The sequence below is a fragment of the Salvelinus fontinalis genome, chromosome 36 (assembly GCF_029448725.1).
Source record: "Salvelinus fontinalis isolate EN_2023a chromosome 36, ASM2944872v1, whole genome shotgun sequence".
Classification (NCBI taxonomy): domain Eukaryota; kingdom Metazoa; phylum Chordata; class Actinopteri; order Salmoniformes; family Salmonidae; genus Salvelinus; species Salvelinus fontinalis.
Window position 1 is genome coordinate 7,267,108 of NC_074700.1, and position 24,543 is coordinate 7,291,650.

Below are 24,543 nucleotides of genomic sequence, written 5' to 3' on the forward strand. Positions count from 1 at the left end.
AAACCATCCCACAGTGGAAAGCCCACCTTAAAGCCAGGGCAGGCACAGGGGTGTCTAGACTCTCTCCACAAGGCCTTTCCACAGTGCTAGATTCCTTAGTTGCTACATCCATATTTTATATATACCCATTGATTCTTGAAGACTATAACTTGCCTCGTGAGTTTTGTTCAATTGTTGTACTTCATCAGAACCCAAAATATAAGCTTGTTTTACTCCAATGTAAAAAATAAAGTAACCAAACACTGTATAGCCTCAAAACATGGTTCAAACTATAATGTTGATATAATGGATGGTCAGTCCTTGCATCCATAGCTCGGTCTATGAATTTGAGAGTGGTTACATTTCTTCAGGCCCATCCCTCAGCTTTTTACCAAAACAATCAAGGATTCTAGCTTTAAGCAGGACACCTCAGAGTGGGGGAATTCTTCTTCTCCTCCGTCTCAAATTCCATCCCTAACCCCCAAGTCACCTCTGTGGCTGCTACCCTGGGATACCGCCCACAATACACTGCTACAAGCAGACCAAGGCAGTGAGTGTTTAAAGCGTCAAAGCTGAAGAAGGTCAGGCTGGGCCGAATGGCTGTGATGTCACTTCCTGTGAGCCCAGAGGAAAGCAGGAAGTTGGCCCAGGTCACCAACCGTACGCTCGCGTCCACACCGCTTTTTTCTTGAAATCTGTGGAGGACTTCAGAGCCAGCAAGGCAGCTGTACAGAAAGTCGGAGAGAAATATCGGTGGGGTGTGAGAAACCAGTACTTAAAGTCTCGAATGGTCAGTGGTCAAAATCAAAAAGCCCTTTTGCCTTGAAATACTGCATGTACTTCCTATTTTTCCATATAAAAGTGTCTGCTAAATGACCATATTATGAATTGGACATTGAGCTTTGTGGCGCTGTGTCTTACCTTTGGCAGTGTTGATGGAAGTCTCTGACAGACCCGTTTCCGGACCTTCAGTGATGCTGAAAAGCCAATCTATGAACTAAGAACCACAGAAAAATAGTTTTCTTATTGGTAACCGTCTGCTACCAATTCACTGACATTATTCATCTCTTATGTTGTTTAGAGCCGTGCGTAGTAGTGTCTTTTTGTGATCTGTTTCCACATAGTAAACCTCATTTTGTCATCACACAAACAAAATGATCAATGTGTGGAGGTTGGGGACCTACCTTCTGTGACTGTTCCCTCCAGGGCTCTTTAGCCAATAGCTGCCTCAGGCTGTGGGGCAATCCCAACAGGCATAGCGAGACTGACTGCTCGGCCAGCACGGCATCACCGTAGAGAGCGTGAGGTAGACCGGGCGGCTCTGACCCCTGCTGCCATGGAAACCACTGGGTCCTAACGCCCAGAAGGAGGGGCATGGTGTGGTCGCCCCAGGAGATCACCGCCGCAGCGAATACCTGGAGCAGGAAGTCTGTGGCCTGTACAGGATGATAGGGTAATGGAGTCCAGGTTATTCAGCCCAAGTATATGCAACACACAAATAGACTACCTGATTAAAAGACTACACACTGTGCACTTGGCAATTAAACGACTATAAAAGCATACCAATGCTAACAAATAGAAGTCAGAAATCATACCATTCCTTGAAATACCACAGCTCCAACTTCACGAGGGTCGACATTCCAAAGTAATTCCTGAATGATAGCCATTCAACCAGAACCCACCCACTACAGACACACCCACTACAGACCACTACAGCACATACAGTGAGCTCCAAAAGTATTGGGACAGAGCCAAAACAACAAAACGTGTCAATCTACTCCAGCACTTTGGATTTGAAAATATACAATGACAATGAGGTTAACATGCAGACTGTCAGCTTTAATTTGAGGGTATTTTCATCCATATCAGTCCCTGCATTTTAGGGGACCAAAAGTATATACAGTGCATTCAGAAAGTATTCAGACCCCTTAACTTTCCCCACATTGTTACTGTACAGCCTTCTTCTAAAATTTATTAAATTGTTTGACACACAATACCCCATAATGACAAAGCAAAAACTGGTTTTTAGAAATGTTAGAAAATGTATTGAAAATAAAAGACTGAAATATCATATTTACACAAGTGGTCAGTACTTTGTTGAAGCACCTTTGGCAGTGATTACAGCCTTGAGTCTTCTTGGGTATGACTCTACAAGCTTGGCACAACTGTATTTGGGGAGTTTCTCCCATTCTTCTATGCGGATTCTCTCAAGCTCTGTCAGGTTTGATGGGGAGCATTGCTGCACAGCTATTTTCAAGGCTCTCCAGAGATATTAAACCGGGTTCAAGTCCGGGCTCTGTCATGGCCACTCAAGGACATTTGGAGACTTGTCCCGAAGCCACTCCTGCGTTGTCTTGGCTGTGTGCTTAAGGTCGTTGTCCTGTTGGAAGGTGAACCTTCGCACCAGTATGAGGTCCTGAGCACCCTGGAGCAGGTTTTCATCAAGAATCTCTCTGTAATTCGCTCCTTTCATCTTTCCCTTGATCCTGACTAGTTTCCCAGTCCCTGCTGCTGACATCCCACAGCATGATGCTGCCAATACCATGTTTCACCGTAGGGGATTGGTGCCGGATTTCCTCCAGACGTGACGCTTGGCATTCAGGCCAAAGAGTTCAATCTTGGTTTCATCAGACCAGAGAATCTTGTTTCTCATGGTCAGAGTCGATTAGGTTGCTTTTGGCAAACTCCACTGAGGAGTGGCTTCCGTAAGGCCACTACCATAAATGCCTGATTGGTGGAGTGCTGCAGAGATGGTTGTCCTTCTGGAATATTCTCCCATCGCCACAGAGGAACACAGCCTGGAGCTCTGTCAGAGTGACTAATGGGTTCTTGGTCACCTCCCTGACCAAGGCCCTTCTCCCCCGATTGCTTATTTTGGCTGGTCGGCCCGCTCTAGGAAGAGCGTTGGTGGTTCCAAACATCTTCCAATTAAGAATGTTGACGGCCACTGTGTTCTTGGGGACCTTCAATGCTGCAGAAATGTTTTGGTACCCTTCACCAGATCTGTGCCTCGACACAATCCTGTCTCGGAGCTCTACGGACAATTCCTTCAACCTCATGGCTTGGATTTTGCTCTGACATGCACTGTCAACTGTGGGACCTTATATAGACAGGTGTGTGCCTTTCCAAATCATGTCCAACCAATTGAATTTACCACAGGTGGACTCCAATAAAGTTGTAGAAACATCAAGGATGATCAATGGAAACAGGATGCACCTGAGCTCAATTTCAAGTCTCATAGCAAAGGGTCTGAATATTTATGTAAATAAGATATCAGTTTTATATTTTTAATACATTTGCCAAAATATCTAAAAACCTGTTTTCTCATTGTCATTATGGGATAGTGTGTAGATGAGGATTTAAAAAAATGTAATCCATTTTAGAATAAGGCTGTAACGTAACAAAATGTGGAAAAGGGGAAGGGGTCTGAATACTTTCCGAAGGCACCGTATATGTATTAAAGTAGTCAAACATGAAGTGTTTGGTCCCATATTCATAGCACGCAATGACTACATCAAGCTTGTGACTACAAATTTGTTGGATTCATTTGCTGTTTGTTTTGGTTGTGTTTCAGATTAATTATGCCCAATCGAAATAAACGGTAAATAGTGTATTGTGTCTTTTTGGAGTTACTTTTATTGTAAATAAGAATAGAATATATTTCTAAACACTTCTACATTAACGTGAATGCTACCATGATTACGGATAATCCTGAATGAATTGTGGATAATCCTAAATGAACCGTGAATAATGATGAGTGAGAAAGTTACTGCCCCAATACTTTGAACTCACTGTACCAATATCTCACCTGCACTCTAAACATACCAGCTATCCCATGTATCAATTCACACACATGCACACACACACACACAGAAATAACACAGCACCTGTGTATGTGTTTCTGAGAATAGTGTTAAAATACTGTACTGACCTGCTTGGTGTCTCCACACTTGACAGTGGTCACTCCGTAAGCAACATTTCTTATGAGTCCCATCAGCTCCAAAAGCCACTCCATTCGTTTGGACACACCTAGAAAGTGTACTTGTTATAAACCAGGGTTTCCCAAACTCTGGTCCTCCAGTACCCTCAACGTTACATGTTGTTATTCTAAACCTGCACAAGCACACGTGATCCAACTAATTGGAAACCACAAATAATAAAGATAATGGATTCGCCAAGTATTTCAAATCACGTGTGCTTTTGCAGCTAGAACAAAAATACTTTAGGAGTACTTCAATGACCAATAAATGATCAATGCAGTATATTACAAAAACTTTGCAAATACCCCTGACCCCCCTTGGCACTTCTATAGGTCAGATCAGTTCAAGCACAACGTTGAAATCTGCCAGCCCTGAAAGCTGATTGGTTGCTGGGCTGACCTGTGTTGGGGCTGGCGGCCAGACGGCATTGGTAGAAAGTCTGCAGGAGGAGCCAGCCCACCTTGTAGCTGGACCAACCCCGGAGCACGGCAGCGATGACATCGTTGAGGCCCAGGAGTGGCACTCGGCCCTGGGAGGTGAGGTGAGCCAGGATGAAGCTGGTCTTCTCCATCTGTGCCTGTAGAGGAGGCAAGAGAGCAACACATCACTCAAAGAAGGGATGTGATCGATATCGGACAAAATAGAAACGCAGCAGGAAGACAACATTGGTTTTGGGGAAGGTTGGTTTTAATGACGCATGGGGTGAGGCGACAATCAGTACCTCTGTGACTTGGGCGATGCGGTCGATCTCTGTGTCAGCCAACTCGGACAGACATTTGGAGACTCCCACGTACAGGTGCACCTCTTGGTCCTACAATAAACCATGGACATACATCTCAGTGCATGGTCGATATTCAATAATGCTTAGTGATCACTAGTCTTGCACACACAGCCATTTCTTGTCGTGTGATTGACTAAGAAGAAAAACTGACAGGTGTACTTGTCTAAAACAAAGAAAGATTTCCCTGCCTGTATGTGGTTGGGGAGTACGTTGAAGATCTTCTCTATAGTAGTACACAGGACGGCCCAGACGGTGTTGGGCGGGTTGGGGAGGGCCATGGCCTGTGCCAGGCCTCGGAGGAGGGACAAACAGATGGCCAGGCGCTGGGGCCGGACGTCCTGCTGGAACTGCTGCAGACCCAGGGTCTCCACGTAAACCTGAAGCTTGTCCTCTGACACGTGCTTCATCCATACAGAGAGATTGTCGTAGAGGTGACCTCGCGTCCGCATCTAGGGGGAAGACAACCGTGGAGAAAGAATGAATGGAGGGCTCACACTCTTCACTTCGTTCCCAGGGAGGGTTTATTACAAGCTGTAATGTCTGGCCAATTGACCAATTAACTTCCAGGGAGAAAATGAAACCCATAGTACTTTGACCATCCACTGACATTCAGAATTGAAAATCCCTGAATGGCATATTCATAGAGCATTACAAACTGGGTTATGGAGGACTCACACTAAGACTGTGGACCAGGGGAGGGCTCAGCCACACCCCCAGGAAGAGAGATGCACTCTGGGAAGACTGGGCTTGGTTGGATGCCAGCTCTATACATTGGTGTTGGACCACCTCACCTGTTGGGAAAATAACATGTATTTTGCTAATACATGATTGCTAGGCTTTCACTGTGTGTGTGTACATATTTTCATATTTATCCTTTCCTACTGAGATGTACATCTATTTTACAAGGAGGCCATATCATTTATCTGTGTGTTTGTGGACTGTATGACTATGTGGAACAGATAGGTGGCGAGGGTATCACAGTACCAAAGTTGAGCCTCATGAGAGGGGACAGAATGGCGCTCCAGTTGACAGGGGGGTACTGGTAACTCCCTCCCACTGTGGCCAGGGGGCCCAGGGCTGTCTTCACCAAGCTAGGGTGGGCAAACTCTGGACCTTTCTTTCCTGCCTCGGTGAGGAAGTCCACGACAGACCTGATCACACTCTTCTCTGGGAGGTAACTGAAGTCCTGGGGCACTGAGAGAGAGAGAGAGGCGCTTGACTAAGCTTTTTTCCATGCATTGGAAGGGGCAGGATTTACACGTTTAGCACGACTCCATTAGTTGTGTTACACAGGGCAAGCTAAGTCTAGCTAAAGTATTTAAAAGAAAATACTGAGTCATGCGTAGAAGTACATACAGTCGTGGCCAAAAATATTGGCTTCCTTGCACTTTTTTCAAGTAACTCACAATTTTCACAAAAAATAAGTTGAAATTGACCAAAGCGTTTGGTCTCCACAATTTATTTCATTGTTAATATTACAGAATGTTTGTTTTTCCATTCAGAACTTAATATATCTATTTAAATCAGAAAATAAACAAATGGCATTATTGATACCCTAGACTTAATATTTGGTAGCACAGCCTTTAGTCACAATTACTGCAATGAAGCACTTCCTATAGCCATCAATGAGCTTCCTGCACCTTTGTACTGGCAGTTTGGCCCACTCCTCTTCTGAGAACTGCTTCAGTTCTCCCAGATTTGAAGGCTGCCTTCTCCCAACTACTGTTTTCAGATCTCTCCACAAGTTGTCAATGGGATTTAGATCTGGACTCATTGCTGGCCACTTCAGAACAGTCCAGTGTTTTGTCTTGAACCATTCCTGGGTGCTTCTTGAAGTGTGTTTGGGGTCATTGTCCTGCTGGAAAACCCATGACCTTCGACGGAGACCCAGCTTTCTGACACTGGGTCCGACATTGTGCTCCAAAATGCCTTGGTATTCTCCTGATTTCATGATGCCATGCACACGTTCAAGGCACCCAGTGTCAGAGGCAGCAAAGCAACCCCAAAACATCACTGAACCTCCTCCATGTTTGACTGTAGGGAAGGTGTACTTTTCGTTGAAAACTTCCATTTTGTTTTCTGTAAACAGAGAGATGGTGTGCTTGCCCCAAAAAACTCTAATTTGGTCTCATCTGTCCAGAGGACATTCTCCCAGAAGGATCTTGGCATGTTCAGGTATGTTTTGGCAAATTGCAGTCTGGCTTTCTTATGTCTCTCTCGCAGCAGTGGGTTCCTCCTGGGTCTCTTACCATATAACCCCCTTTCAACCATATAACCCCCTTTCATTGAGTTGGCGACGGATGGTGTGAGTTGAAACTGTCATACCTTTGTGTCTGATGGTACGCTTGAGTCTGTGTGGCAGTTGATCGAGGTGCATTCTCCACCATTCAAACAATCCTTCGCTGCAATCTTCCATCAAGTTCTCTTGCGGCCACGTCCAGTGAAGTTGGCTACAGTGGCATGGGCCTTAAACTTCTTGGTAACATTCCGTACGGTGGAAACAGGAACATCAAGGTCTCTGGTGATGTACTTATAGCCTTGAGATTGTCAACGCTTGGCTACAATCTTGTGTCTGACCTCCTCAGCTAATTCTCTGGTTTTCGTTCTTTTCTCCATGCTCATTACGGTACACACAGTGACACATAACAGGAGAATGAGTCCTTTTCTCTATTCAAACTGGTTGAATGAGTGATTTTTATATTGCAGGCACCTGCAACTCACCACAGGTGAGTTCAATTCCAAAGTAAAGGAAAATCACCTGCTTGAAATCTAATTATTTCTAACTACTTAAGCTAACATACAGATTTGTTCAACTGCATACCAAAGACATGCATATGTGGATACCAAAATATTTTTTGATTTCAGCAGAAATTGTGCATTATTTGAAAAAAGTGCAAGGTTGCCAATATTTTTGCCCACAACTGTATAGAACAGTGGTCACCAACCGGTCGTTCGCGATCGACTTGTCAATCTCCAAGGCAGTTCTAGTCGTTCGGCAAACATTTCTGTAAAAAACCCAACGATAAAGCCTTGTGTTCCTATTTTTTTAATATATTTAAAAAAAATGTATTAGTCTCGGGCTGTTGGTGGTAGGTGCAGCCATTTCAGCTGCCCTGCGCGCAAGGTAGGCAAACTGTTGCCATTTCATGTGTCTGAAGGTACAAACTCTGCCTTCCCAGTGGGCCTGGAGAGGAAATCAAGTGCACTATGTTCCCGCTGGCCAATCAGATTGCTCAGATGACCGAGTCTGCAATAATGTAGCAGACCTAACAGAAAGCTACGCCAAAATTGATACTGTGAGATTTCAAAACGTTTAAAACCATGACTAGAGACTGTCAACGAATACAGCAAAGAGCTGCTGTTTTTATGAGTGTTCTTACTCAGCACTGTCAACACTTTGTATTCAACACTTTTATAATCCATAAAATTCCTGTTCTTCCTATTATCACTCAGCGCTACAACAAGCAGTGCAGCAGTAATGAATGAGAAGTGTATCTACAGCCATGGCCAAAAGTTTTTGAGAATGATACAAATATTAATTTCCACAGAGTTTGCTGCTTCAGTGTCTTTAGATATTTTTGTCAGATGTTACTATGGAATACTGAAGTATAATTACAAGCATTTCATAAGTGTCAAAGGCTTTTATTGACAATTACATGAAGTTGATGCAGAGTCAATATTTGCAGTGTTGACCCTTCTTTTTCAAGACCTCTGCAATCCGCCCTGGCATGCTGTCAATTAACTTCTGGGCCACATCCTGACTGATGGCAGCCCATTCTTGCATAATCAATGCTTGGAGTTTGTCAGAAATTGTGGGGTTTTGTTTGTCCACCCGCCTCTTTAGGATTGACCACAAGTTCTCAATGAGATTAAGGTCTGGGGAGTTTCCTGGCCATGGACCCAAAATATCAATGTTTTGTCCCCGAGCCACTTAGTTATCACTTTTGCCTTACGGCAAGGTGCTCCATCATGCTGGAAAAGACATTGTTCGTCACCAAACTGTTCTTGGATGGTTGGGAAAAGTTGCTCTCGGAGGATGTTGGTACCATTCTTTATTCATGGCTGGGTTCTTAGGCAAAATTGTGAGTGAGCCCACTCCCTTGGCTGAGAAGCAACCCCACACATGAATGGTCTCAGGATGCTTTACCGTTGGCATGACACAGGACTGATGGTAGCGTTCAAACTTGTCTTCTCCGGACAAGCTTTTTTCTGGATGCCCCAAACAATCGGAAAGGGGATTCATCAGAGAAAATGACTTTACCCCAGTCCTCAGCAGTCCAATCCCTGTACCTTTTGCAGAATATCAGTCTGTCCCTGATGTTTTTCCTGGAGAGAAGTGGCTTCTTTGCTGCCCTTCTTGACACCAGGCCATCTTCCAAAAGTCTTCGCCTCACTGTGCGTGCAGATGCACTCACACCTGCCTGCTGCCATTCCTGAGCAAGCTCTGTACTGGTGGTGCCCCGATTCCGCAGCTGAATCAACTTTAGGAGACGCTCCTGGCGCTTGCTGGACTTTCTTGGGCGCCCTGAAGCCTTCTTTACAACAATTGAACCGCTCTCCTTGAAGTTCTTGATAATCCGATAAATGGTTGATTTAGGTGCAATCTTACTGGGAGCAATATCCTTGCCTGTGAAGCCCTTTTTGTGCAAAGCAATGATGACGGCACGTGTTTCCTTGCAGGTAACCATGATTGACAGAGGAAGAACAATGATTCCAAGCACCACCCTCCTTTTGAAGCTTCCAGTCTGTTATTCGAACTCAATCAGCATGACAGAGTGATCTCCAGCCTTGTCCTCGTCAACACTCACACCTGTGTTAACGAGAGAATCACTGACATGATGTCAGCTGGTCCTTTTGTGGCAGGGCTGAAATTTAGTCGAAATGTTTTTTGGGGATTCAGTTCATTTGCATGGCAAAGAGGTACTTTTAAATTAATTGCAATTCATCTGATCACTCTTCATAACATTTGGGAGTATATGCAAATTGCCATTATACAAACTGAGGCAGCAGACTTTGTGAAAATGTATATTCGTGTCATTCTCAAAACTTTTGGCCACGACTGTATAGGCTTGCGTTGTTGTCATTATTAGTGACTTGGGTATTTTTTAGTGTCATGGAATATTTCACTTTCTCTGTTTATAGGTGTAACAACATGAATTTGTGCATGAGGCAGAAATAATGCGGTGTGACTCTTTTTGGTCAGTGTCAGTGGAGGAAAGGGAGAGCGGAGGGATATTGAGAGACGGACCCTCAGTCTGCTGCTCTCTCCCTTCGCTGAGACTGACCATCAGATGCAGGCACCAGCCCAGTAAAATAAAAATAGCATTATTTAAATGTAGGCTCACTCAGCTGTGCCTCACAAGTACTACACCAATGGCTCTATTACCGGTGTGATCATATAGCCTACCTCAATTTTTTTATTTATTTAAATGTCCCGAACAACAATGCATTGGCAGGTCAATTCAAGCAAAGCCAGTATGCGGTGATAATGTATTGGGCCTATAGCTTACTGCACAAACCTCATTGCTACAGTACTGTTTTTAATTGGTTAATGTTGCATAGGTTTACATTTTTTAAGTCATGTTAATAAAAAATCAGAGCGGTAGATCTCGGCATGCATTTTGACTCAGAAAAGGTTGGTGACCACTGGTATAGAACCACTGAATTATAGGATCTCTATGAAGCCACAAATCTCTAGGTATGTTAGGTCTGAGGCATGTTGTTGTGTGGTCCTTACCTGCTGTGCGGCTGTGGCTGGTGGACATGTGGGCCAGGTGGAGGTGCCCCACCAGACAGGCACTGTTAGACTGCAGCCCGATGGCCCCTGAGAATGTGATGATCTACAGGTGAAAGACAGGACCAGTGTTAGTTTGTTGCTTGTTTCTTGCTTTATGCATGTCCCTTGTGAGCTGTTAAAACAACATCCTCTTGAAGGACAGTAAACGTCATCAATCAATCAACGTTCTTACCTGTGTGATGGCCCGTATGACCTCGTTCATTCTGCTCTGCTGCTGGGAGGACTGCTCAGATTCATTCTTCAGCTAGAAGGGAGAGAACAGACACACATTGTCACTTATAACAGAGAGGAAGAGTAAGAGAAAGAGAGAGGACCAACTGGCCGTAAAATCAGTCTCCCACCAGCAGGTGACGTTTTTTCGCCAAGCAAGGAGTTTTTGTATGGAGGTCAATGAGTGTGTCGAATTTGGTCCCCAAAAAATGTATGGCTTATTTGCTACGTGAGGTTTACTGGATCTAATAGAAGTCTTGTAATGCTTAAGTTGTTACAAGTGTACTGATATAAGTAGGACACGTGACATCCTGGCAACTTTGAGAAAAAATACTTTATATCGGAGTTGTTTCGAGATGGCCATGCATATTCATGACATGGGGTTAGTAGCATAGCATCTCTCTCCATTGAATACAGGCAGTTGACTTCCAACAACTTTCATTGAATATTCAAAAAAGGATTACAATAATGAGATGTATCCACCAATCCAAAGAAAGGATAGGTGGGAGCTAGACAGCCTGCCGTGCTGCTTTGTGGACGACGACTCCCATTGTTAGGGCCGGAGAGACATCTTGTCAGTATTTCCATTCTCTTTGCTTATATTCACTTAGAACACACTCTACCATTGCACATGTAAAGCCATAAATAGCTGTTTGGCTCTATCTAGGGGGAAGTTTTTGAACTGTTCATTTGGGAGGATTACCTTTTGTATTTGTACAGTACAGCTCTGGACTTTTAAGTTCGATTCCACTAACCCCATCTCAAATGTAGGAAGACTCACCTGAAGGATGCCAGTCTCTGATCCCACCAGAGCCACCAGGCCGTTGACAGCAGCCAGCCTCTGCATGGTGGGACAGCCCTGCAACACAGGGGAGGAGAGCCCACTCAATTAATTACAGCCGGACTCACACTGTTCATTGGCATGAATCACTTGCGATGCCAGGCCCATTGTTTAAAATAGCTTGTTTGGAACATAGGTAAACGTTTGCTCTGCCCTGGTTGTCGCTCCAGTACCTCAGCCAGTAGGATCTTGATCCAGGCATCCAGAAGGCGGGGTTGGATGTCCTCTGCCTTGCCGTGGCCGAAGGACGACAGACCATGAACAACTAGGCCAAGAGCCAATGAGAAACCTGGAGTCTGGACAACACAGGAAAGACGTATAGTTGTAGATTAACTTCTCTAGGGTATGTGGGACGGGAGCGTCCCACCTAACCAACAGTCAGTGAAATTGCAGGGCGCCAAATTCAAAACAACAGAAATTTCATAATTAAAATTCCTCAAACATACAAGCATTATACACCATTTTAAAGACAAACCTCTCGTTAATCCAACCAAATTGTCTGATTTCAAAACGGATTTACGGCGAAAGCACACCTTGCGATTGTGTTAGGTCAGTACATAGCCACAGAAATACACAGCCATTTTTCCAGACAAAGAGAGAAGTAACAAAAAGCAGAAATAGAGTTAAAATTAATCACTAACCTTTGATGATCTTCATCAGATGACACTCATAGGACTTCATGTTACACAATACATGTATGTTTTGTTCGGTAAAGTTCATATTTATATCCAAAAATCTGAGTTTAGGCGGGACGCTACTGTCTCACTTGGCCATAGGCCAGAGAAAATGCAGCGCGCCAAATTCTAATTAATTACTATAAAAATCAAACTTTCATTAAATCATAACATGAAAGATACCAAATTAATGCTACACGTGTTGTGAATCCAGCCAACATGTCAGAATTCAAATAGGCTTTTCTGCGAAAGCATACGATGCTATTATCTGAGCATAGCACCATAGTAAACAAAAGAGAGAAAACATTTCAACCCTGCAGGCGCGACACAAAACGCAGAAATAAAAATATAATCCATGCCTTACCTTTGACGAGCTTCTGTTGTTGGCACTCCAATATGTCCCATAAACATCACAAATGGTCCTTTTGTTTGATTAATTCCGTCAATATATATCCAAAATGTCCATTTATTTGGCGCGTTTGATCCAGAAAAACAACTTGCGCAACGTGACGACAAAATATCTCAAAAGTTACCTGTAAACTTTGCCAAAACATTTCAAACTACTTTTGTAATACAACTTTAGGTATTTTTTAAAGTAAATAATCGATAAAATTGAAGATCTGTGTTTAATACAGGAAGAAAACAAACAAGCATGCTTTCTGGTCTTGCGCCTCTATCAAACAGTACACATGAAGTGACACTTTTTCAAGATGGCCGTACTTCTTCATTACACAAAGGAATAACCTCAACCAATTTCTAAAGACTGGTGACATCCAGTGGAAGCGGTAGGAACGGCAATAAAGTCCCTTAGAAATCTGGATTCCCAATGAAAACTCATTGAAAACAGGGTGACCTCAAAAAAAAGAACATCTGAATGGTTTGTCCTCGGGGTTTCGCCTGCTACATAAGTTCTGTTATACTCACAGATATGATTCAAACAGTTTTAGAAACTTCAGAGTGTTTTCTATCCAAATCTACTACTAATATGCATGTCTTGTCTTCTGAGGATGAGTAGCTGGCAGTTTAATTTGGGCATGCTTTTCATCCAAAATTCCGAATGCTGCCCCCTACCCTAGAGAAGTTAACAACATTACACACACACACAAACCTCGCACACTCATGAAAATGTACCATCTCACCTGCTGGCTCTCCTCTGTCATGCTACGGAGAGCGCTCATGATCTCCTCTGCTTTAAGGGCATCAACTACCCCTCCACTGAAGGCTGCCACCCCCACACCTGCTACAGAGTAGGCCAACACCTTAGGAGGGAGGAAAGGAATGAGGGAAGGAGATAGCATATGGACATTTAAATGATGATTTATAAAAGGTGAGCAGACTTTAAATATTATCTGGTAATAACCTTATAAATTATTTATTTAAGGGAAGACATCGTTATAAACCCTGCTTCAGGTGTCAAATTTGACCCTACACAGTAAAACAGCAGTAAATGAGAAATAAACTAATATGAAGATTTAGGCCATACCTCCTGCAGCATGCGACCCTGACTGCTGCTGTCCCCCTGTAGGGCCTCCAGCAGCTTGTCCAGGGTGAGGCCCACACGGACCCGGTGCTCTGTCTGTCCACTGCCACTAAGGGCCCCCAGCACCAGGCCTAGGCCCAGCACACAGCCCGCACTGGAGAAAGGAGAGGTAGTGAAAAACGGAAGATAGCTTCCCACCTCATACGCACGCATGCGCACATACAGCGCATTCGGAAAATATTCAGACCCCTTGACTTTTTCAACATTTTGTTACGTTACAGCCTTATTCTAAAATGAATTAAATTGTTATTTTTCCTCATTCATTTACACACAATACCCCATAACGACAAAACAAAAACAGGTTTTTAGAAAATTTTGCAAATGTATTACGAATAAAAAACAGAAATATCACATTTACATACAGTACCAGTCAAAAGTTTGGACACCTACTCATTCAAGGGTTTTCCTTTATTTTTACTATTTTCTACATTGTAGAATAATATTAAAGACATTAAAACTATTAAATAACATATATGGAATCATGTAGTAACCAAAAAAGTGTTAAAGAAGCCACCCTTTGATGACAGTTTTACACACTCTTGGCATTCTCTTAACCAGCTTCAACTGGAATGCTTTTCCCACATATACTGAGTACTTGTTGGCTGCTTTTCCTTCACTCTGCAGTCCAACTCATCCCAAACCATCTCAATTGGGTTGAGGTTGGGTGATTGTGGAGGCCAGGTCATCTGACGCAGCACTCCATCACTTTCCTTCTTGGTCAAATAGCTCGTACGCAGCCTGGAGGTCTGTTTTGGGTCATTGTTCTGTTGAAAAACAAACGATAGTCCCACTAAGCGCAAACCAGATGGTGTATCGCTGCAGAATGCTGTGGTAGCCATGCTGGTTAAGTGTGCCATGAATTCTAAATATATCAAGACAGTGTCACCAGCAAAGCACCTCCACAACTCCTCCATGCTTCACGGTGGGAACTACACATGTGGAGATCATCCGTTTACCTACTCTGCGTCTCACAAAGACACAGCGATGGGAACCAAAAATCTCAAATTTGGACTCATCAGAGCAAAATGACAAATGCTCGTGTTTATTGGCCCAAGCAAGTCTCTTCTTCTTATTGGTGTTCTTTAGTAGTGGTTTCTTTGCAGCAATTTGACCATGAAGGCCTGATTCACACAGTCTCCTCTGAACAGTTGATGTTGAGATATGTCTGTTACTTGAACTCTGAAGCATTTATTTGGGCTGCAATTTCTGAGGCTGGTAACTCTAATGAACTTATCCTTTGCAGCAGAGGTAACTCTGGGTCTTCCATGCCTGTGGCGGTCCTCATGAGAGCCAGTTTCATCATAGCACTTGATGGTTTTTGCGAAGGCACTTGAATAAACTTTCAATGTTCTTGACTTTTTCTGGATTGACTGAATTTAATGTCTTAAAGTAATGATGTCCGTTTCTCTTTGCTTATTTGAGCGGTTCTTGCCATAATATGGACTTGGTATTTTACCAAAAAGGGCTACCTTCTGTAAACCACCCCTACCTTATCACAACATAACTGATCGGCTTGAGGAAAGACGCATTGAAGGAAAGAAATTCTACAAATTAACTTTTAACAAAGCACACCTGTTAATTGAAATGCATTGGTTGAGAGAATGCCAAGCGTGTGCAAAGCTGTCATCAAGGCAAAGGGTGGCTATTTGAAGAATCTCAAATATATTTAGATTTGTTCAACACTTTTTTGGTTACTACATGATTCTGTGTGTGTTATTTCATAGTTGTTGTCTTCACTATTATTCTACAATGTAGAAAATAGTAAAAATAAAGAAAAACCCTGGAATGAGTAGGTGTGTCTAACCTTTTGACTGGTACAGTAAATATTCAGAATCTATGGCAGCGATTACAGGCTTGAGTCTTCTTGGGTATGACGCTACAAGCTTGGCACACCTGTATTTGGGGAGTTTCTTCCATTCGTCTCTGCAGATCCTCTCAAGCTCTGTCAGGTTGGATGGGCAACGTCGCTGCAGTTATTTTATGGTCTCTCCAGAGATGTTTGACCGGGTTCAAGTCCGGGCTCTGGCAGGGCCACTCAAGGACATTGAGATTTGTCCCGAAGCCACTCCTGTGTTGTGTGGCTTCAGTCTGAGGTCCTGAGAGCTCTGGGGCAGGTTTTCATCAAGGATCTCTCTGTAATTTGCTCCGTTCATCTTTCCCTTGATTCTGACAAGTCTCCCAGTCCCTGACGCTGAAAAACATCCCTACAGCATGATGCTGCCACCACCATGCTTCACCATAGGGATGGTGCCAGGTTTCCTCCAGACGTGACGCTTGGCATTCAGGCCAATCTTGGTTTCATCAGGTCAGAGAATCTTGTTTCTTATGGTCAGAGTCCTTCAGGTGCCAATTGGAGAACTCCAAGTGGGCTGTCATGTGCTTTTTATTGAGGAATGGCTTCCGTCTGGCCACCCTACCATAAAAGCCTGATTGGTGGAGTGCTGTAGAGATGGTTGTCCTTCTGGAAGGTTCTCCCATCTCCAGAGAGGAACTGAAGCTCTGTCAGAGTGACCATAGGTTCTTGGTTGCCCTTCTCCCCCGATTGCTCTGTTTGTCCGGATGGACAGTTTTAAGAAGAGTCTTGGTTGTTCCAAACTTCCTCCATTTAAGAATGATGGAGGCCGCTGTGTTCTTGAGGACCTTCAATGCTGCAGAAATGTTTTGGTTCCCAAGATCTGTGCCTCGACACAATCCGGTCTCGGAACTCTATGCTCTAATGTGTCAACTGTGGGACCTTTTATTGACAGCTGTGTGCCTTTCCAACTCATGTCCAATCAATTGAATACACCACAGGTGGACTCCAATCAAGTTATAGAAACATCAAGGATTATCAATGGAAACAGGATGCACCTGAGCTCAATTTTGAGTCTCATAGCAGAGTCTGAATACTTATGTAAATAAGGTATTTTTTTATATATTTTTTTATAATTAGCCAAAATTTCTAAAAAACGGTTTTCACTTTGTCATTATGGGGAATTGTTTGTAGATTGATTTTTCTATTTTTATTAATTTAATACATTTTAGAATAAGGCTGTAACGTTAACTAAACGTGGGAAAAAGTCAAGAGGTCTGAATACTTTCCAAATACACTGTATAAGATGGTAGTGCAGTGTCAATCCAGCCATTCTCATATCTTATATTTATTGAATAATTTATAGGTGCAATTCAGACACACTCACTTGTACTCCAGGTTGCTGTCAAAGCAGCAGGCTTCCAGAGTGTCTAGAGAACTCATCAACAGCTCTGTGATCGTCTGACCGGACACGTCACTGAACCAGAGAGATAGAAGGAAGGAAAAGAAAGAATGCTTTGGAAAAACACAATGACATCCAATGTCACAATACACACACACACACACACACACACACACACACACACACACACACACACACACACACACACACACACACACACACACACACACACACACACACACCTCAAGAGTCAATTCTCACACACACACCACCTCTACCCCCATGGCAAATCCCTACCTGAGCCTCTCCTGGTGCAGGCAGGACAGCAGCATGCCCAGGGCCAGGCCAGAGTGAAACTGGACGGCCTGGGAGTCGTCTGCGGTGGGCGAGCCGGGAAGCCCCGCCCTCAGGGTGGCTAGGACCTGTGGCACGCTGTCCTTGTGCCAGGCAACCAGCACGGGTACCACCAGGGACAGGGCCAGGGCAGCACAGGAGCGGGCGATGGCACTGGCCGTGTTCTCTCCCGAGTAGGACCGCTAAGTAGGATCAGTAAGTTGAAGAAAATACTAATTAAAACAATAAAAAAAGATAGGCCTACCCATACTGTTGAATGGTATTGTAGAGACATTCAACAAGTGTACAGGTATCCATTTCATTTTATGATGTAACATCAACATAGCATGATTTAGATGCCAGCATAATTCAGTGATAATTCTAGTTGTTTTGATTGGTTGGTGTACTGACGTGTAGGAACCAGGGGAAGACTTGTCCTCTGGGCTTGTAGCTGCTGCTGACGATGCTGAGGAGAGTGTCCAGGACCATGGCCAGCCAGGTGGATGTGGACAGGATCTCAGGGCCCACCTACAGCATATACCACAACGAACATGGCAGGGGAGAGTTACAGCACCACCCAAATGGGAGACGCTTTAGATGACTGTGGTCCTTTTTCAGTTCATATTTATTAGGACATTATCTGGTAAAACAATGGGATACTTTCAGAGACACTCCTTTCCTATTTTATGGTACATAAATGACCAGCTATTTACTTAAGCAATAAGCCACGAGGGGGTGTGGTAATATGGCCAATATACCCACAGCTAAGGGCTGATCTTAGGGATGACGCAACGCAAAGTGTCTGGATACAGCCCTTAGCTGTGGTATATTGGCCATATACCACAAACCCCCAAGGTGCCTTATTGCTTTTATAAACTGGTTACAAGTGTAACTAGAGCAGTAAAAATAAATGTTATGTCACACCCGTGGCTGATTTAGCATGGCTGTCAGCCAATCAGCATTCAGGGCTCGAACCACCCAGTTTATAATAAGAAATAACATGGTAAAATGGTAATTCCACAGTAACAACCTTAGCATACATTATTTGTTGTTTTCTCTTCAGATTCATTATAACAAACACTACTAGGCACCAGGGTACTAGTATCCCTTGACACCACATAATTTCCTAGTTAATACCAGGTAAGTACCAGTGCTATAAAATACAATGCTCCCATAACGTGTGGAGTCTGCTCTTACCCCAAGTCCTCCCTCCGTGTCAGCGGGCATGTTGCTCTCGTATTTGGCCAGCACCGCAGCCAGACCGCTCAGAGCCAAGATGGAGTTCCCCTGCACCACCGGACTGTCCCTATCGCCACGGAGACACAGGTGTAACACAGGGTTACCATGACAACAGTAGCAGGACTCACCGCCATCGTCAACCAAACAGTGTGGCTACAGGCCAGTGCTCCTCGATCCCGGTGTCGGGGGGCTTTAAGTGCGTACAGGATTTTGTTCCAGTCCAGTACAAACCCACCTGCTTCACGGGTTTGAATGATGGCACTGACCTAGTCTAGAATAGTCCCACTGTTTTGTTGAGACCAAAACTATCAACAGACAAACAATCGTTAAAATCCCTTACCATAATTATAAATGTAATATAATTGCGACAAGTTATATTGTTAATGCATACACTTGACACATTGGGAAATTCAATGTCAATGCAGAGGAGACAAACAGACTTACTTTGCTGCAGATTTGACAACATCAGTCAGCTGGTCCCTGACCCTGTGTAGAGGGAGAGGATAGAGGGAGAGAAGGGGAGAGGAAGACAAGGAGGATGATTTAGATTCTATCGCTGGACGGGGGGGGGGGTGAACGTTTCATCTTCTCATGTCTTGATTTACGATTACACACGCACACAGTCTCTTTTCATCTGAGAGTAGCACGTCACTCACATGGCGGATGTCTGTCCCAGTGAGAGCATGCATTGACACCGATGTTCCCTCTGGTGTGCGTGTGTGTGTGTGGAGATACAGTTGAAGTCGGAAGTTTACAAACACCTTAGCCAAATACATTTAAACTCAGTTTTTAACAATTCCTGACATTTAATCCAAGTAAAAAATTCCCCGTCTTAGGTCAGTTAGGATCACCACTTCATTTTAAGAATGTGAAATGTCAGAATAATAGTAGAGAGAATGATTTATTTCAGCTTTTATTTCTTTCATCACATTCCCAGTGGGTCAGAAGTCTACATACACTCAATTAGTATTTGGTAACATTGCCTTTAAATTGTTTAACTTGGGTGACACGTTTCGGATAGCCTTCCATAAGCTTCCCACAATAAGTTGGGTGAATTATGGCCCATTCCACCTGACAGAGCTGGTGTAACTGAGTCAGGTTTGTAGGCCTCCTTGCTCGCACACGCTTTTTCAGTTCTGCCTACAAATTTTCTATGGGATTGAGGTCAGGACTTTGTTGTCCTTAAGCCATTTTGCCACAACTTTGGAAGTATGCTTGGGGTCATTGTCCATTTGGAAGACCCATTTGCGACCAAGCAAGATGTTGCGTCAATATATCCACATCATTTTCCTTCCTCATGAAGCCATCTATATTGTGAAGTGCACCAGTCCTTGTCACGACTTCCGCCGAAGTTGGTCCCTCTCCTTGTTCGGGCGGCGTTCGGCGGTCGGCGTCACCGGCTTTCTAGTCACCACCGATCCATGTTTCATTTTCGTTTTGTTTTGTCTTTATCATACACACCTGGTTTCCATTCCATTAATTATGTTCCTTATTTAACCCTCTGACTTCCCTCTCTGTTTTGTGCGTTATTGTTGGTCATGTGGGTTCGTGTTGTTAGTGCTCTGGATTATTGTGTTTTTTCCTTGTTGGAACTTAACTTGTATTTTGAGTAAATTTTGGACTATTACTCATATTTGTGTCCTGCGCCTGACTCCTGCAGCAGAGCACCCCCACAACATGATGCTGCCACCTCCGTGCTTCACAGTTGGGATGGTGTCTTCAGCTTGCAAGCCTCCCCCTTTTCCCTCCAAACATAACAATGGTCATTTTGGCCAAACAGTTCTATTTTTGTTTCATCAGACCAGAGGACATTTCTCCAAAAAGCACGATCTTTGTCCCCATGTGCAGTTGCAAACCGTAGTCTGGCTTTTCTATGGCGGTTTTGGAGCAGTGGCTTCTTCCTTGCTGAGCGGCCTTTCAGGTTAGGTCGATATAGGACTCGCTTTACTATGGATATAGATACTTTTGGAGCTGTTTCCTCCGGTGTCTTCACAAGGTCCTTTGTTGTTGTTCTGAGATTGATTTGCACTTTTCGCACCAAAGTACGTTCATCTCTAGGAAACAGAACGCGTCTCCTTCCTGAGCGGTATGACGGCTGCGTGGTCCAATGGTGTTTATACTTGCATACTATTGTTTGTACAGATGAACGTGGTACCTTCAGGCGTTTGGAAATTGCTCCCAAGGATGAACCAGACTTGTGAAGGTCTACAATTTTTTCTCTCCGAGGTCTTGGCTGATTTCTTTTTATTTTCCCATGATGTCAAACAAAGAGGCACTGAGTTTGAAGTTAGGCCTTGAAATTCATCCACAGGTACACCTCCAACTGACTCAAATGATGTCAATTAGCCTATCAGAAGCTTCTAAAGCCATGAGATCATTTTCTGGAATTTTCCACAGTCAAAGGCACAGTCAACTTAGTGTATGTAAACTTCTGACCCACTGGAATTGTGATACAGTGAATTATAAGTGAAATAATCTGTCTGTAAACCATTGTTGGAAAAATTACTTGTGTCATGCACAAAGTTGATGTCCTAACCCACTTGGAAAAACTATAGTATGTTAACAAGAAATTTGTGGAGTTGTTAAAAAAACAATTTTTAAATGACTCCAACCTAAGTGTATGTAAATCTCTGACTTCAACTGTATTTGGCCTGCAATATCTGAGGCTGGTAAGTCTAATGAACTTATCCTCTGCAGCAAAGGTAACTCTAGGTCTTCCATTCCTGTGGCGGTCCTCATGAGAGCCAGTTTCATCATAGCGCTTGATGGTTTTTGCGACTGTGCTTGAAAAAACTTTAAAAGTTGTTGAAATGTACCATATTGATTGACCTTCATGTCTTAAAGCAATGACGGACTGTCGTTTCTCTTTGCTTATTTGAGCTCTTCTTGGCATAATATGGACTTGGTCTTTTACCAAATAGGGCCATCTTCTGTATACCACCCCTACCTTGTCACAACACAACTGATTGGCTCAAATGCATTAAGAAGGAAAGAAATTCTACAAATTAACATTTAAGAAGGCACACCTTAATGCATTCCAGGTGACTACCTCATGAAGGACTGGTATAGTTATCTCTAGGACTGGTATAGTGATCTCTGTTGAGGTAATGGATGGACCAGTTGTTTTAATCCACCTTAGTATGCCTGGAATCTTGGCTTCAGTTAACTTTTTGGAAGAATCGGCTGTGCACATTTCCCCCATATCACTGTCAGCCAATAATAGTAGAAAAATGGTCCAATTTGGCTCAGTTGGTAGAGCATGGCGCTTGAAAAGTCAGGATTGTGGGTTTTGATTCCCACTGGGGCAAACCATAGGAAATATGTATGTGTGCATGACTATTAGTCCCTATGGATAGTGTATGCTAAAGTACATATTTAAAAAAAAAACATTGATACCAGAATATTGCGACGAGGAGAGGAAGCTATTTTAGACTATTCATATGTAGCTCATATTCCTGGCAGATTAGCCTTCAAATGATCCCCTCATTTGAGAAGAGAGCTGTTTTAGGAAGTTAATACATCTAGTTAGTAGTTTCTGTCACTGAGATACACTGGAATGACATTACAAGATTGGCATCCAAATTAGATAGCTAGATTCCCGCGAAGCTATACAAAAACTATTAACACTATTGTCAATCTTGTAATGTAATTCCAATGTAACTCAGTGACAGAAACTAACTAGATTTATTCAGGAATGTTTCCTAATTCTGCGTCTTTTACCCAATGGTAAAGGGCAGAGTAATCTGTGTTAAGAGCTGAGATGTTTTTGATTATAGGGAGAGGGGTCAAAATGACAGGGCTTTATGGTGGATGCCACAGAGGACGTAATTCAGAAAATGACCATCTCCGCAAAGGTCAACTATGTCCTGTTGTTCTATAGTCTTAAATAATGTCATACTGTCGGCTACAGGGACCAATGAAATGTGCTCTGTTAGAAGATGAGCTGGATTATGGTGGAATAGAACGGCATGTTTAAAGACAGATGTGTGTGTGTGTCCGTGTCTACGTGTGGGTGTGTGTTCTCACCAGAGCCAGGCACAGTGCTGTTTGTACTGCAGCTCCTCTGGACTCTCCTTGCCTTGCTTCTGCTGCATCTCCAGCTCTGCCCGACGACCCTAATGACCACAGCAACCATGACCACACAGCAAGCACATACACACAACCACCATACCGGTACAGCAACCATGATCGCAAATCAACCGGCAACCATGACCATAAATGACCATTCATACGGCAACCATGACCATAAATTGACCAGGAAACTCAATAGAGGTAAACAGAGAGACATGCAGAATTCATACGGCACACACACACCTGTAGGACGGCATGGTAAGCTCGGCTCATGAACCCTCGCCAGGCCTGGGGTAGGAGGAGGGCACGATGCCACTCTGATGGCTGAATGTTCACCTGACCACAGAGAAGAGAAACACTGAGTATGTATGTACATTCATACATGTACACTACCGTTCAAAAGTTTAGGGTACTTAGAAATGTCCTTGTTCTTGAAAGAAAAGCCAATTAAAATAACATTAAATTGATCAGAAATACAGTGTAGACATTGTTAGTGTTGTAAATGAATATTGTAGCTGGAAACGGCAGATTTTTTAATGGAATATCTACATAGGTGTACAGAGGCCCATTATCAGCAACCATCACTCCTGTGTTCCAATGGCACGTTGGTTCAGATAATCCAAGTTTATCATTTTAAAAAGGCTAATTGATCATTAGAAAACCCTTTTGCAATTATGTTAGCACAGCTGAAAACTGTTGTCCTGATTAAAGAAGCAATAAAACTGGGCTTATTTACACTAGTTGAGTATCTGGAGCATAAACATTTGTGGGTTCGATTACAGGCTCAAAATGGCCAGAAACAAAGACCTTTCTTCTGAAACTCGTCAGTCTATTCTTGTTCTGAGAAATGAAGACTATTTCATGCGAGAAATTGCCAAGAAACTGAAGATCTCGTACAACGCTGTGTGCTACTCCCTTCACAGAACAGCGCAAACTGTCTCTAACCAGAATGGAAAGAGTGGGAGGCCCCGGTGCACAACTGAGCAAGAGGACAATTACATTAGTGTGTCTAGTTTGAGAAACAGATGCCTGACAAGTCAATCAACTGGCAGCTTCATTAAATAGTACCCGCAAAACACCAGTCTCAACCTCAACAATGAAGATGCGACGCCGGGATGCTGGCCTTCTAGGCATTTTCAGTTTCTTGGCAATTTCTCGCACGAAATAGCCTTAATTTCTCAGAACAAGAATAGACTGACGAGTTTCAGAAGAAAGGTCTTTGTTTCTGGCCATTTTGAGCCTGTAATCGAACCCACAAATGCTGATGCTCCAGGTAATCAACTAGTCTAAAGAAGGCCAGTTTTATTGCTTTTTAAATCAGGACAATCATTTCCAGCTGTGCTAACATAATTGCTAAAGAGTTTTTTAATGATCAATTAGCCTTTTAAAATGATAAACTTGGATTAGCTAACACAACGTGCCATTTCCGGAGACCTTCTCCCTTACCTCACCTCGCTCATCAACTCATCCTTGACCGCTGGCTACGTCCCTTCCGTCTTCAAGAGAGCGAGAGTTGCACCCCTTCTGAAAAAACCTACACTCGATCCCTCCGATGTCAACAACTACAGACCAGTATCCCTTCTTTCTTTTCTCTCCAAAACTCTTGAACGTGCCGTCCTTGGCCAGCTCTCCTGCTATCTCTCTCAGAATGACCTTCTTGATCCAAATCAGTCAGGTTTCAAGACTAGTCATTCAACTGAGACTGCTCTTCTCTGTATCACGGAGGCGCTCCGCACTGCTAAAGCTAACTCTCTCTCCTCTGCTCTCATCCTTCTAGACCTATCGGCTGCCTTCGATACTGTGAACCATCAGATCCTCCTCTCCACCCTCTCCGAGTTGGGCATCTCCGGCGCGGCCCACGCTTGGATTGCGTCCTACCTGACAGGTCGCTCCTACCAGGTGGC

The 24,543-nt window shown here is 43.6% G+C and overlaps 1 protein-coding gene across 2 annotated transcripts in view; it reads right to left on the minus strand.

Moving 5' to 3' along the window:
• Nucleotides 1-615: 615 nt before the first annotated feature.
• focad (focadhesin) overlaps nt 616-24,543 on the minus strand; it is a 72,950-nt gene continuing 49,022 nt past the window's right edge. For both annotated transcript variants that reach the window (XM_055900517.1, XM_055900516.1), the window contains exons 22-43: nt 22,883-22,975; nt 22,595-22,683; nt 19,013-19,054; nt 18,527-18,635; nt 17,741-17,857; nt 17,294-17,532; nt 16,982-17,071; nt 13,746-13,896; nt 13,402-13,521; nt 11,762-11,884; nt 11,529-11,606; nt 10,710-10,781; nt 10,478-10,580; nt 5,725-5,934; nt 5,416-5,531; nt 4,929-5,189; nt 4,681-4,770; nt 4,359-4,536; nt 3,911-4,008; nt 1,164-1,415; nt 901-976; nt 616-704 (exon numbers count right to left, since the gene is read on the minus strand). In XM_055900517.1, the coding sequence (XP_055756492.1) occupies nt 631-704; nt 901-976; nt 1,164-1,415; nt 3,911-4,008; nt 4,359-4,536; nt 4,681-4,770; nt 4,929-5,189; nt 5,416-5,531; nt 5,725-5,934; nt 10,478-10,580; nt 10,710-10,781; nt 11,529-11,606; nt 11,762-11,884; nt 13,402-13,521; nt 13,746-13,896; nt 16,982-17,071; nt 17,294-17,532; nt 17,741-17,857; nt 18,527-18,635; nt 19,013-19,054; nt 22,595-22,683; nt 22,883-22,975 (2,781 nt within the window). In that variant the 3' untranslated portion in view covers nt 616-630. The remainder of the gene's footprint in view (nt 705-900; nt 977-1,163; nt 1,416-3,910; nt 4,009-4,358; nt 4,537-4,680; nt 4,771-4,928; nt 5,190-5,415; nt 5,532-5,724; nt 5,935-10,477; nt 10,581-10,709; nt 10,782-11,528; nt 11,607-11,761; nt 11,885-13,401; nt 13,522-13,745; nt 13,897-16,981; nt 17,072-17,293; nt 17,533-17,740; nt 17,858-18,526; nt 18,636-19,012; nt 19,055-22,594; nt 22,684-22,882; nt 22,976-24,543) is intronic.